This window comes from Leptopilina heterotoma, unplaced genomic scaffold, assembly GCF_015476425.1.
Source record: "Leptopilina heterotoma isolate Lh14 unplaced genomic scaffold, ASM1547642v1 Lhet_287, whole genome shotgun sequence".
In the NCBI taxonomy this organism is placed as follows: Eukaryota; Metazoa; Arthropoda; class Insecta; order Hymenoptera; family Figitidae; genus Leptopilina; species Leptopilina heterotoma.
In genome coordinates, this window is record NW_025110994.1 from 1,476,188 (window position 1) to 1,490,087 (window position 13,900).

Consider the following 13,900-nt stretch of genomic DNA (forward strand, 5'->3'; position numbering starts at 1 on the left):
CCAAAGGGAGGAGATTTTTAAATAAGTAAAGTATTTTTCAAGAGCACAAAAATAATGAAGCTAAATACCATAATAGAGAAGAAAAAATGTTGAATTTTAAGAAATTCGGTTTTTCGAATTTTTGATAATTTTTGAAAATTTTAGATTTTTTACCAAAGGTTGGAGTAATTAAAATAAGTAAAGTATTTTTAAAGAGAACAAAAATATTGAAGCCAAATGCCATAAAACAGAAGAAAAAAATTTGAATTTTTAGAAATTTGGTTTTTTGAATTTTTGAATATTTTTGATAATTTCAGATTTTTTACCAAAGGGTGGAGATTTTTAAATATGTAAAGTATTTTTCAAGAGCACAAAAATATTGAAGCTAAATGCCACAAAAGAGAAGAAAAAATGTTGAATTTTAAGAAATTCGGTTTTTCGAATTTTTCATAATTTTTAGTACTTTAAAATTTTTAACTAAATTGTAGAGACTATAAAGGTAAACAAAAAGTTGTAGGTTGTGTTTATGATTTTTTGAGTGAATAAATAGAGGATCAACTCTTCAGAAGGAGTCACATATTTTTAAAATCAGTTCATTTTTGTATACTAAATAATCTTCTTCCTATTCCTGCAAATGAAAAAAATAAATAAATGAAGGACTAAAAAAAAGGTTTGACTCATTGATAAATATAGATATAATAGCAGGTTGCACTTTGCTGCAAGTCACCTGTTTATTCATTGTTTAGTTGATAGGCAATTTTTCTATTTCTTTTACCCACACACACGGTGATGCAACTCAAGTTAAATCTATCAGTCGTCATGCAGTTCTCACTAAATCAAGACGGAATTATATATTAACCTTAATATCAAGTCAAGAAAGTTATCTCTTTCTCTAAAATTTGACACAACGAAATAAAAAAATAGTTCAAAAGTAAAATTAGTCGAATTTATAAAATTACTAAATGTGAATTAAAAAATTATCCTCTAAGAAAAAATGGCATCAATTGAGATACTCTGCATAGTCGCTGTAATTTTACTCTTCCTCTACGTCTACAGTTCAAAAAATCATGACTTTTGGAAAACACAAGGAGTCAAAGGTCCCGAGCCAATACCATTTTTGGGAAATTTCAAAGACGTTTTACTAAATCGTTTAGCGCCGGGTCAATTGGCAAAAATATTTTACGATCAATTTATTGATGAATCAATGATTGGCGTCTATGCTCGTAGTACACCGATATTAATATTAAAAGATCCGGAATTAATCAAAGACGTTCTTATCAAGGATTTTAATAAATTTGCCGATCGTGGTTTGCCATTGAATGAAAAAATTGAGCCACTTTCGCAAAATCTTCTTAATCTCGAACCAAAACGCTGGCGACCATTGAGAAAGAAATTATCACCTGTTTTCACTTCGGGTAAATTGAGAGAAATGTTTTTTCTCCTTCTAGAAAGTGGAAATCATTTTGAAACATATTTAAGGAAAATTGTACCAAAAAATAAACCAATAGAATGTCGGTTATTAACATCAAAATTCACAATGGACGTAATTGGTTCCTGTGCATTTGGCATCGATATTAATACTCTGTCAGATGAAGAAAATGATTTTATAAGAATGGGAAGAGAAATTTTTGATCTCGATTTTTGGAGATCGATTAAGAGAAAAATTAGGGAATTAGCGCCTGGATTATTTTCATTATTGGGACCAATAATGAAAAATAAGGAATTGGATAATTTTTTCACTAGTTTAATAACGGATACAATGAAATTTAGAAAAGAGAATAATGTCGTTAGACATGATTTTGTTGATTTATTGAGATACGTGAAAGAAAATCCGGAGAAATTGGATGATATTGGTGAGTTGATATATTTAGAATTAAATATTAAAATAAAATGAAAATTGAATTAAAATTGAAAGAAAATTTCTTCTTTTTGTAAATTTTTGCAGAAATGACCGACAGTTTAATAGCTGCACAATGTTTTATATTTTTTGCTGCTGGGTTTGAAACTTCTTCTACAACAATGAGTAATGCTTTGTATGAATTAGCACTCAATCCGTCTGTACAAGATAAACTTCGAAATGAAATTCAACAAGTTTTAAATAAATCAGAGGGAAAGTTAACTTACGACAATGTCAAGAGTATGAAATATTTACATAAAGTTTTTCAAGGTAAGTAAACCATTTTAATTTAATGCTTTCTTTAAAGATTTTTTTTATAGCTTAATAGAAATTTGTGCTTTTGGAAAGTAAATAAAAATATATAAAATTAAAATAAAGAACATTAGCATAAATCAAATTAAAATAAAAACCAGTAAAATAAATAAAATTAAAGTAAATAACAATAAAATAAATAAAATTAAAATAAGTAAAATCAATGAATAAATTCATTTCAATATAAAAATAAATAATACAAACAGTAAAATAAGAAATTAATAAAGTAAAGAAATGAAAAATAAATAAAAATGTTTATAGAAACTCTGAGGAAATATCCACCAGCAACAATGTTAGTGCGAAGGGCCTCGGAAAAATATACATTTTCCGGTACAAATGTGACAATTCCAAAAGATACTAGAGTTTGGGTTCCGGTTTATGCAATGCACAGGGATCCGAAAAATTATCCCAATCCGGAATTATTCGATCCCGAAAGGTTTGAAGATGAGGAAATAAATTCCAGACATGCAATGGTTTATTTACCATTTGGCGAGGGACCGAGAAATTGCATTGGTAAACTATTATTAAAAATAGCACTATTTTAATTAATTTTAAATTTTGCTTCTAAAAAGTGGTTAATAATTTAATAATAAATAAAAAAAAGTCGAGAAAATAAAATAATTTAATACATAAAGTCTTGAAAGTGACATTCTCCCCACTCCGCCTTTTACGTTTCGCCTCAAACGCTAGAGTGGGGACAATGAGTGCGAGAAGGAAGTCAGAGGTTTCTCCCCACTCCAACGCTTGCTGGAGTGGGGGGAAGAAAATCTTTACGCCACCTTTAAAGCTGCAGTAAAATTCGTCATTTCACTAATTTTATTAAAAAAAAAAAAATTTTTTTTAAATTAATGTTAACTTTTAACGAATTGTAATGAATTTCAGGTGCCAGATTTGCTGTATTTCAGACAAAAATCGGTCTTATAAAAATTTTACAAAACTATCGTGTTGAAGATTGTGAAGAAACGCCGAAGCCATATGTGATAAATCCAAGGGCTTTTCTCTTGGCCCCGATAAAGGGAATCTACTTAAAATTTATAGAAATTTGTTAGCAGATAATAAATAAAATTCATCTTATATTTCCACAACTGTGAATTTATTAATTTTAACAAATAAACATAAAAAACTTTAAACTGCATTCTGCTTATTCTTTACACTAACCAATTTATTTTTTTATATTGTCGAGCTTATTAAATTAACAAAACGAAAATTCTAATACGAAAAATTTCGTTTCGGTAACAAAAACAAATTTTTTTGTCTAGAAAAATCGAAATATAATCAAAAAGGAGAGAAAGCAGCGCCACCATGACTGAGACTTTACGACGCTTAATTTTTGCAGTGTGCAAAAGTTTTTCAGTTAAGCAAGACGTAATTGTTTTTATTCATCCTCGTATTGAGTCAAGTAAGTTATCTTTGAATATTTGAAACAATGAATTTAAAAATTTAAAGCTAAAATTACTAGAATTTACTAGTAAATAAAGATGTTATAATAAGTACTAATTTTTTATTCTAAATTCTAAATTTTAAACCATGAAACGTATGTACTCAAAAATGATACTGATATAAATTTAGAATGAAGTTAAAAATTTTCTTGAAAAGCAAAGAGTAAAAAAAGACAAAAGTTAAAAAAACGTAGAAACATATAGAATAACATTAATAAAATTTTTTAAAAACAGATTTTTTCTTATGTCATACTAAAAGGAGATGATAAATGCGAATTGAACAATTATTCCACAAAGTATGGCGTTAATTGAGATACTGTGCATTGTCGCTGTAATTTTACTCTTTTTCTATGTCTACAATTCAAAAAATCTTGACTTTTGGAAAAATCAAGGAGTCAAAGGTCCTGATCCACATCCCATTTTCGGAAATTTTAAAGACATTTTACTAAATCGTCTAGCACTGGGTCAAATGGTAAAAAATTTGTACGATCAATTTATTGACGAGTCAATGATTGGAATCTATGCACTTAGTACACCGATATTAATAATAAAAGCACCAGAACTTATCAAAGACGTTCTTATCAAGGATTTCAATATATTTTCCGATCGTGGTTTGCCAGTGAATGAAAAAATTGAGCCACTTTCGCAAAATCTTCTTAATCTCGAACCAAAACGCTGGCGACCATTGAGAAAGAAATTATCACCTGTTTTCACTTCGGGTAAATTGAGAGAAATGTTTTTTCTTCTTCTAGAAAGTGGCAATCATTTTGAAACCTATTTACAGAAAATTGTACCAAAAAATGAACCGATTGAGTGTCGTTTATTAACGTCAAAATTCACAATGGACGTTATTGGTTCCTGTGCATTTGGCATCGATATTAATACTTTGTCAGATGAGGAAAATGATTTCGTGAGAATGGGTAGAAAAATTATTGTTCTCGATTTTTGGAGATCGATTAAAGGAAAAATTAGAGATTTTTCTCCTGGATTATTTTCACTATTGGGACCAATAATGAAAGATGAGGAATTGGATAATTTTTTCACTGGTTTAATAACGGATACAATAAAATATAGAAAGGAGAATCATATTGTTAGGCACGATTTTGTCGATTTATTGAGATACGTGAAAGAAAATCCGGAGAAAATGGATGATGTTGGTGAGTTAATATAATTAGAATTGTATTACAAATTTTAAATTGAAACAAATTTTCTTTTCTTTGTGTAAATTTTTACAGAATTGACCGATACTTTAATAGCTGCACAATGTTTTATATTTTTTGCTGCTGGGTTTGAAACTTCTTCTACAACAATGAGTAATGCTTTATATGAATTAGCACTCAATCCGTCTGTACAAGATAAACTTCGAAATGAAATTCAACAAGTTTTAAATAAATCAGAGGGAAAGTTAACATACGACAATGTCAAGAGTATGAAATATTTACATAAAGTTTTTCAAGGTAAAGTATTTTAATTTAATGCTTTCTTTAACCCTCTGCTGATGCTAACTTATCCCCACTCTATCGCTAAAGCACGTAACTCCCATAGTCCCCACCAGACGTCCAGAATGACGATTTTTGACGATAACGGTCGTTAGCATCAGCAGAGAGTTAAATATTGTTTTTTATAGGATGATAGAAATTTCTGATTTTGGAAAATTTGGGGAAAAATAAATAAATAAAAATGATCCATTTATAGAAACTTTGAGGAAATATCCACCAGCAACAATGTTAGTGCGAATGTCTTCGGAAAAATATACATTTTCCGGTACAAATGTGACTATTCCAAAGGATACTAGAGTTTTGATTCCAGTTTATGCAATTCATCAGGATCCGAAAAATTATCCCAAGCCGGAATTATTCGATCCCGAAAGGTTTGAGGATAAAGAAGTAAATTCGAGAGATTCAATGCTGTATTTGCCATTTGGAGAAGGACCGAGAAATTGCATTGGTAAACTTATTTTTCAAAATAAGACCATTTTAATTTAGTTTTAATTTTGCTTCTAAAAACTTATTAATAATTTAATAAAAAAGAAAAAAAGACGAGAAAATTAAATAATTTAATGCATAAAGTCGTAAAAGTTGCATGAGGTTCGTATTCTCCCCACTCCGCTTCAAGTGCTAGAGTGGAGACAATGAGTGCGAGAAGGAAGTCAGAGGTTTCTCCCTACTCTGACGCTTTTTGCTGGAGTGGGGAGAAGAAAACCTTTACGCCACTCTTAAGCCTCACCAAGATTCAACAATTCACTAATTTTATTCAAAATAAAACATTTTTAAAATAAATGTTAACTTTAAACTAATTTTAATGAATTTCAGGAGCCAGATTTGCTGTATTTCAGACAAAAATCGGACTTATAAAAATTTTACAAAACTATCATGTTGAAGAATGTGAAAAAACGCCGATGGAGTATGTGATAGATCCAAAGGCTTTTCTTTTGACTCCGAAAGAGGGAATTTACTTAAAATTTACAGAAATTTTTTAACAATAGTTTATAAATAAAATTTATTTTTTCTTTCTACAAGTGTGAATTTATTAATCTTACTGATAAAAATATAAAAAATTTCAAATACTCACTGCTTATTTTTTATCACTGTATCCAGCTAATGTTTCATACTGTCGATCTATTAAAACAAGAAAACGAAAATTTTTCCATACGGTAACAAAAAGAAGTTTTTTTATCTCGAAAAATTAAAATATAATTGAAAACGAAAAATTATTTTTTTTTTACATAGAATTAACTGATTTTAATTTTCGAGATACAAATTTTCTTCTAAACCAGAGTTGAATACTTAAGAAATTTTTTAAGTGTACCGCAATTTTTCGAAAAAAAGCTCCTTTTTAATATGAATGAACTTTTTACCTTAAAAAAGCCCTAATTTTATAATCAACTACAAAAATATTATATAAATAAATGTCAAGACCATCGTCATTTTTCAAGATATAAATATTTTCTGAATCAGAGAAGAATACTAAAGAGTTACTAAGTACTGACACGTTTCAGAAAAAAGCCCTTTTTTTTAATAAAAATGCCCTTTTTGCTAAAAAAAAAGCTCTAATTTTATAATCGACTGCAAAGATCGTATAAAAACTTTTCAAGGAAAGCTTCGTTTTTCAAGAAACAAATTTTTTCTGAATCAAAGATAAATTCTAAAAAATTTTGGAATACTTCCACGTTTTAAAAAGAAACCCTTTTTAATAAAAAAAATGCCCTTTTTTTAATATAAAAAGCCCTAATTTTATGATCGATTCCAAAAATCGTATAAAAATTTGTAAGACCATCATCCTTTTTCAAGATTAAAAATTGTATAAAAACTTTTCAAGGAAAGCTTCGTTTTTCAAGAAACAAATTTTTTCTGAATCAAACATTAAGTTAAAAAAATTTTTTGAATACTTCCACGTTTCAGAAAAAAAGCTCTTTTTTTAATAAAAATGCCCTGTTTTTTAAATAAAAACGCCCTAATTTTATAAACAACTCCAAAAATCGTATAAAAAAATGTCGAGACCATCATCATTTTTCAAGGCACAAATATTTTCTGAATTACAGAAAAATACTAAAAAGTTTCTAAGTACTGCTACGTTTCGGAAAAAAGCCTTTTTTAAAAAAAATGACCTTTTTACTTAAAAATAGCCCTAATTTTATAATCTACTCCATCGTATAAAAAAATTCTCAAGACCGCAGCTTCGATTTTTGAAGATCAAATTTTTTTTCTAAATCAAAGATGAATTTTTAAAAGATTCTGAGTACTTCTGAAAAAACCCTTTTTTTAAAAATGAAAATGCCCTTCTTTAATAAAAATAGCCGTTACTTTATAAACGACTCCAAAAAAGTGATTTTAACGATTTAAAATAACTTGCTTCTTAGGTATCTTTCTTCGGAGCGCGATATAAAAAGTTAGTTCTGCTTTGCATACTAAATTGTCCTGTTACATCTATTCTTGTAAATAAATAAATAATTAATTAAAAAAGGTTTGACTCAGTGAATAATATAGAAATTTAATGACAGGTTACACATTGCTGCAAGTCACCTGTTTATTCATTATTGTATGGTTAATAGGCAATTTTTCTATTCTTTTTACTCACACATACATACAGTCTCGTGAGGACGTAAGGCCAATAAAAATTTAATCTAACAGTCTACATGCAGTTTTCACTAAAGCAAGACGTAATTATATATATTAACTTTAGCATCAAGTCAAGTAAGTTATCTCTCAAAATTTGAAACAATAAATTAAAAAATTTAAAGCTAACATTACTAGAATTTGTATAAATAAAGATATTATCATAAGTAATGATTCTTTTATTTTAAATTACAATCTCATGAAACGTATTCAAATCACACTGAATGTAAATTTATCATGAAGATACAAATTTTCTTTTAAAAATGTTTAAAAATTTGAAAAGAAAATAAGAAAACAAGACGAAAGTTAAAAAAAACGTAAAAACAGTAGAATAACAATGAAATTTTTTAAAAACAGGTTTTTTGTTATGTAACACTAAAAAGAGATGATAAGTGCAAATTGAACAATTATTCTACAAGGTATGGCGTTAATTGCGATACTGTGCATTGTCGCTGTAATTTTACTCTTCCTCTACGTCTACAGTTCAAAGAATCATGACTTTTGGAAAAAACAAGGAGTCAAAGGTCCTGATCCACTTCCCATTTTGGGAAATTTCAAAGACATTTTGCTAAATCGTCTATCGCCGGGTGAAATGGCAAAAAATTTGTACAATCAATTTAACGATGAGTCAATGATTGGTATCTATGCTCGAAGTACACCGATATTACTATTAAAAGATCCAGAATTAATCAAAGACATTCTCATCAAGGACTTCAATAAATTTGCCGCTCGTGATTTACCAGTAAATGAAGAAATTGAGCCACTTTCGCAAAATCTTCTTAATCTCGAACCAAAACGCTGGCGACCGTTAAGAAAGAAATTATCACCTGTTTTCACATCGGGCAAATTGAGAGAAATGTTTTTTCTTCTTCTAGAAAGCGGAAATCATTTTGAAACATATTTGAGAAAAATTGTACCAAAAAATGAACCGATTGAGTGTCGTTTATTAACGTCAAAATTCACAATGGACGTAATTGGTTCCTGCGCATTTGGTATCGATATCAATACTTTGTCAGATGAGGAAAATGATTTCGTGAGAATGGGTAGAAAAATTTTTGTTCTCGATTTTTGGAGATCGATTAAAGCAAAAATTAGAGATTTCTCGCCTGGATTATTTACACTATTGGGACCAATAATGAAAGATGAGGAATTGGATAATTTCTTCATTAGTTTAATAAGAGATACAATGAAATATAGAAAGGAGAATAATGTCGTTAGACATGATTTTGTCGATTTATTGAGATACGTGAAAGAAAATCCGGAGAAAATGGATGATGTTGGTGAGTTAATATAATTAGAATTGTAAGTAAAAATTTTTAATAAAATTAAAATTGAATTAAAATTGAAGAAAAATTTTCTTTTCTTTGTGTAAATTTTTACAGAATTGACCGATACTTTAATAGCTGCACAATGTTTTATATTTTTTGCTGCTGGTTTTGAAACTTCCTCTACAACAATGAGTAATTCTTTGTATGAATTAGCACTGAATCCGTCTGTACAAGATAAACTTCGAAATGAAATTCAACAAGTTTTAAATAAATCAGAGGGAAAGTTAACATACGACAATGTCAAGAGTATGAAATATTTACATAAAGTTTTTCAAGGTAAATTATTTTAATTTAATATTTTTTTTTAAAGAATTTTTTTTTACAAGATTGATAGAAATTTGTTTTTTTGGGAAAAGAAAAGTGAAGTAAAAAATAAATACAGGCTTCGTCACTATAATTAATTTTTAAAAAAGTGGCAAAAAGTAGCTTCAAGACAGAAAAAAGTAGTAAAAAAAGTAGCTATCGAAAAATTCAGCTTGACGATTCAATTTTTTTTAAATTTCTTAATTACATTTAAAAATAGAATAATTTTCCAATAAAATATTTAAATACCTATACCTAAGATTTATTTTGTCTACAGGAATTAAAATATTTCAAATGATTTCAATGTAACGAATTTTTGAAATTTAACTATTTCTAAAAATTACAAAAGTTCTTTCAAAATTCAATCCTATTTTTCTTGAAATAATAAAATTATTCAAAAACTTTAATCATTTTATTTTATTCAATTCTAAATCAATTATTATTAGAAAGTTCTACTAGAATTCAATTATTTAAATACAAAAATAAATAATTTATTGAATAATTAAATCTTTCCTAAATTTGAATTCTTATAAAGAACTTTATCAACATTTTTTAAAATAATTGAATTATTACGAAGATTTGCATTAAAATTTTTGATAATAATTAATTTCATTCAAGTAATGTAATTAGAAATGAATTAGAAATAATTATTATACACTCTAAGAAACAAATTTATATGAAAATAATTGGATTTTTGTCACCGGACTTTAATAAAGTTTTTAAAATAATTTCATTCTTGAGTAGAATTTTAAAAAAATTTGTATAAGGAAATGGTTTTTTTCAAAAAAATTTGAGTATTAAATAATTGAATTTCCTTTAAAAATTGTATATTATTTATGAAAATAATTGGATTCTTTCGAAAAATTTCATTAAAAATATATTGAAAACAATTTAATTATTATAAAGAATTTCTTTAAAATTTTTTAAAATAATGGAATTCTTTCAAAGAATTTTATTAAAATTTTTAAGAATAGTTGCATTTTTCGCGCAATTCATTTAAAATTGTATTGAAATCCTACGATGAATTTTAATACAATTTTAAAAAATAATTGAATTCTTGCAACGATTATTATTAAAATTTTTAAAAAATAATTAAATACCTGAGAAGAATTTTATTATTTCCAAAAATAATTAAATTCTGCAAATGAATTCTTGCCGAGAATTTAATAAAAATCTATTCAAATAATTAATTTTTTTTCGAAACATATTAGGAAAATTATTATGTTTTAAATAATTGAATTCCTGTGAAAATTTTTTTTATTTCTGAAAATATTTGAATTTTTGTCATCGAACTTTAATAAAGTTTTTTAAATAATTGCATTCTTGAGAAGAATTTTTAAAAAATCTTCTGAAAGAAATTATTTTTTTCAAAAAATTTTATATTGAAGACAATTTAATTATTGTAAAGAATTTCATTAAAATTATTGAGTTCTTGCAACGATTATTATTAAAATTTTAAAAAGTGGTTATAAGCGAGGCCTGTAAATAATAAAATAGAAAAGTAAATCAAATAGAAGTAAAATAAAAAATAAATCAAACAGAAATAAAATAAAAAATACAAACAGTAAAATAAGAAATAAATAAAATGAAGAAATGAAAAATAAATAAAAAATACACCTTTTTATAGAAACTCTGAGGAAATATCCACCAGCTACATTGTTAGGGAGAAAGGCTTCGGAAAAATATACATTTTCTGGGACAAATGTGACAATTCCAAAAGATAGTAAAGTTTGGATACCAGTTTATGCAATTCATCGGGATCCAAAAAATTATCCAAAACCGGAATTATTCGATCCCGAAAGATTTGAAGATGAGGAAATAAATTCGAGACATCCGATGCTCTATTTGCCATTTGGCGAGGGACCGAGAAATTGCATTGGTAAACTATTTTTCAAAATGAGACCATTTTAATTTATTTTTAATTTTTGCTTCTAAATAGTGATTAATAATTTAATAAAAAAGAAAAAAAGACGAGAAACTAAAATAATTTAATACATAAAGTCTTAAAAGTGGCATTCTCCCCACTCCGCCTTTTACGTTACGCTTCAAGCGCCAGAGTGGGGACAATGAGTGCGAGAAGGAAGTCAGAGGTTTCTCCCCACTCCAACGCTTGCTGGAGTGGGGGGAAGAAAATCTTTACGCCACCTTTAAAGCTGCAGTAAAATTCGTCATTTCACTAATTTTATTCAAAATAAAACATTTTGAAACTTAATTTTAATTTTAATCTAAATGTAATGAATTTCAGGTGCCAGATTTGCAATATTTCAGACAAAAATCGGTCTTATAAAAATTTTACAAAACTACCGTGTTGAAGAGTGTGAAAAAACGCCAAAGGAATATGTGATTGATCCAAGTGCTTTTCTTTTGGCTCCAAAGGAAGGAATTTACTTAAAATTTACCGAAATACCTTAACAAATGTTAATAGATTAACAAATATTTTTCCTACTATTAATTTTAAAAATAAGAATAAAAAATTTCTAACTGCTTTCTCTCTGCTTATTCTTTACACTATCCTAGTGATTTTAAATAATAAATTGACTAATAAATTAACTATATCTTGTATAATAAATCTTTTTTTAAACTAAATGCAAATTAATTAAATTTACATTAAATAAAAAGCGACATCAAAATTAAATTGATTAATTAAAAAGAAATGAATTCAACCTTATTTTATAAGTAAAACACTATTCTCGAATTAAAATTTTTTTTCTAAAACTATCTACTCTAGGTTGTATATCAGCAAAGTCATTTTAATATTTATCCAATTAAGATATAGATCATTTTCTCATTACACGAGAATTTATTTTATGTACACAAGATATATGACAAACTTGTTATCATCAAGCATTAGACAAAAATTTATTTTTGTATTCCACACGTGAAAAAAAGTAGTATTTAACAATATAATTAACACAAATTTGCATTAAATTATTTTTCAAATTCATTTTTAATTTGCGTCATTACTTTCAAATTTCAGTGTAATTTTCATAATTGTCTTAATTTGACGTTAAACAACACTTCTATTTTTAATTTAAAAAAAAAACAATTTTTTTCATACCATACGAAAGAAATCTTTTGTTTTTAAATTGAGAAAACGTTAATAAAAAAAAATGTTTTTCCAACTTGTTGAAATTGTAATTATTTTAATTGCACTAAAGCTGTGCATTCAAGCCTCTAAAAAACTCTTTTGCAACGATTATTGAAAAAAAAAAATTATTCAAGTAGGTGCAAACTGCAATTTTTGTTAAAAGACTATAACTTCTCTAATTAACAATTCTAGAAAAAAAACTTTATTATTATTATTTTATTTCTTTATTTACTATTTATTAAACAAAATATAATTAAGAAAACGATTAAATTCGATTACTTTCAAGAGTTTGTAGTAGAATTATTAAAAAAAAAATCATTTATTTCCAAGAAAATTGAAATTAATTTTTTTAAAACAATTCAATTATTTTCAAATTTTTTTATAAATACTTTACAATTATTCAATGATTTTCAGTCCTGAGAAAAAATTTATTAGTTTTGAAAATAATTGAATTTTTTGCAAAATTAAAAAAAATAATTGAATTTTTGAGAAGAATTTTATTGAAATTGTATTTAAAATAATTGAATTCCTGTGAAAAAATTACTATTTATTGATATTATTGAATTCTTACGGAAAATTTTTTAAAAAATGTTTTAAAATAATTTAATTTTCCCTTGAATTCGCAATTAAAAATGTACCTATTTGAATAATTGAATTTCAGCAAAAATTTCATTATTTTTATAAAAATAATTGAATTCTTGAATTGGATTTTATTTAAAATTTTTTAAATAATTGAACTCTTAGGAAAAATTCAAATTTTTTTTTTAAGATAAAAAATTTATTATTTCTATAAAAATAATTGAATTTTTTTAAGAAGATTTTTATTATTTATAAATTGACTAAAGAATTTTATTTCAATTATTGAAAATAATTCAATTCTTCATAAAATTCAATTATTTTCAATTTTTTCGATAAAATTCTTTACAAGAATTCAATGATTTTTAATACATTTATTTTAAACGTAAAAATATTTAAAAGGAAAAATCATTAAAAAAGTTGTGAAACAAAAAATTTATTATTTCTAAAAATAATTGAATTTTTTTTGCAAAATTTAAAAAGATAATTGAATTTTTGAGAAGAATTTAATTAAAATTATATTTAAAATAATTGAATTCTTGTGGAAAATTTACTATTTATTAATATTATTAAATCCTTTCGAAGAATTTAAAAAAAATGTTTAAAAATAATTTAATTTTCCTGGAATTCAATTAAAATTGTATTTAAAATAATTGAATTCTTGAATTGAATTTTATTAAATGTTTTTTAAATAATTAAACTGCTGTGAAAATTCAATTATTTTTTAAAATAATTGAATTTTCTCTAAGAATTTTTACAAGATTTTAAAAAATAATTGAAATTTTTGAAAAAATCAATTAAAATTGTATTGAAAATAAATAAAATCCTGATGAGAATTTTATTATTTAAATAAAAACAATTGA

The 13,900-nt window shown here is 25.6% G+C and overlaps 2 protein-coding genes across 2 annotated transcripts; both read left to right on the top strand.

Moving 5' to 3' along the window:
- Positions 1 to 760: 760 nt before the first annotated feature.
- Positions 761 to 6,142, top strand: LOC122504303. Its single transcript, XM_043615358.1, has 8 exons — positions 761 to 1,832; positions 1,925 to 2,146; positions 2,450 to 2,701; positions 3,071 to 3,234; positions 3,911 to 4,784; positions 4,863 to 5,084; positions 5,323 to 5,574; positions 5,940 to 6,142. Exons 1-8 carry the CDS (start codon positions 974 to 976, stop codon positions 6,104 to 6,106), a joined length of 3,012 nt encoding a protein of 1,003 aa, XP_043471293.1. The 5' UTR covers positions 761 to 973; the 3' UTR covers positions 6,107 to 6,142.
- Positions 6,143 to 7,698: 1,556 nt separating this feature from the next.
- Positions 7,699 to 11,880, top strand: LOC122504308 (cytochrome P450 6k1-like). Its single transcript, XM_043615365.1, has 5 exons — positions 7,699 to 7,820; positions 8,100 to 9,022; positions 9,125 to 9,346; positions 11,001 to 11,252; positions 11,619 to 11,880. The coding sequence occupies exons 2-5, from the start codon at positions 8,164 to 8,166 to the stop codon at positions 11,783 to 11,785; spliced, it is 1,500 nt and encodes a 499-aa protein (XP_043471300.1). The 5' UTR covers positions 7,699 to 7,820; positions 8,100 to 8,163; the 3' UTR covers positions 11,786 to 11,880.
- The last annotated feature ends 2,020 nt before the right edge of the window (positions 11,881 to 13,900 follow it).

Excerpts from the sequence above, each read along its gene's own strand:
- LOC122504303 (XM_043615358.1), top strand. The coding sequence starts at position 974 with ATGGCATCAATTGAGATACTCTGCATAGTCGCTGTAATTTTACTCTTC. Across the intron at positions 3,235-3,910 it reads TAAAATTTATAGAAATTTGT|ATTATTCCACAAAGTATGGC; the intron begins TAGCAGATAATA and ends GCGAATTGAACA. Across the intron at positions 5,575-5,939 it reads AGGACCGAGAAATTGCATTG|GAGCCAGATTTGCTGTATTT; the intron begins GTAAACTTATTT and ends AATGAATTTCAG.
- LOC122504308 (XM_043615365.1), top strand. The coding sequence starts at position 8,164 with ATGGCGTTAATTGCGATACTGTGCATTGTCGCTGTAATTTTACTCTTC. Across the intron at positions 9,023-9,124 it reads GGAGAAAATGGATGATGTTG|AATTGACCGATACTTTAATA; the intron begins GTGAGTTAATAT and ends AAATTTTTACAG. Across the intron at positions 9,347-11,000 it reads TTTACATAAAGTTTTTCAAG|AAACTCTGAGGAAATATCCA; the intron begins GTAAATTATTTT and ends ACCTTTTTATAG.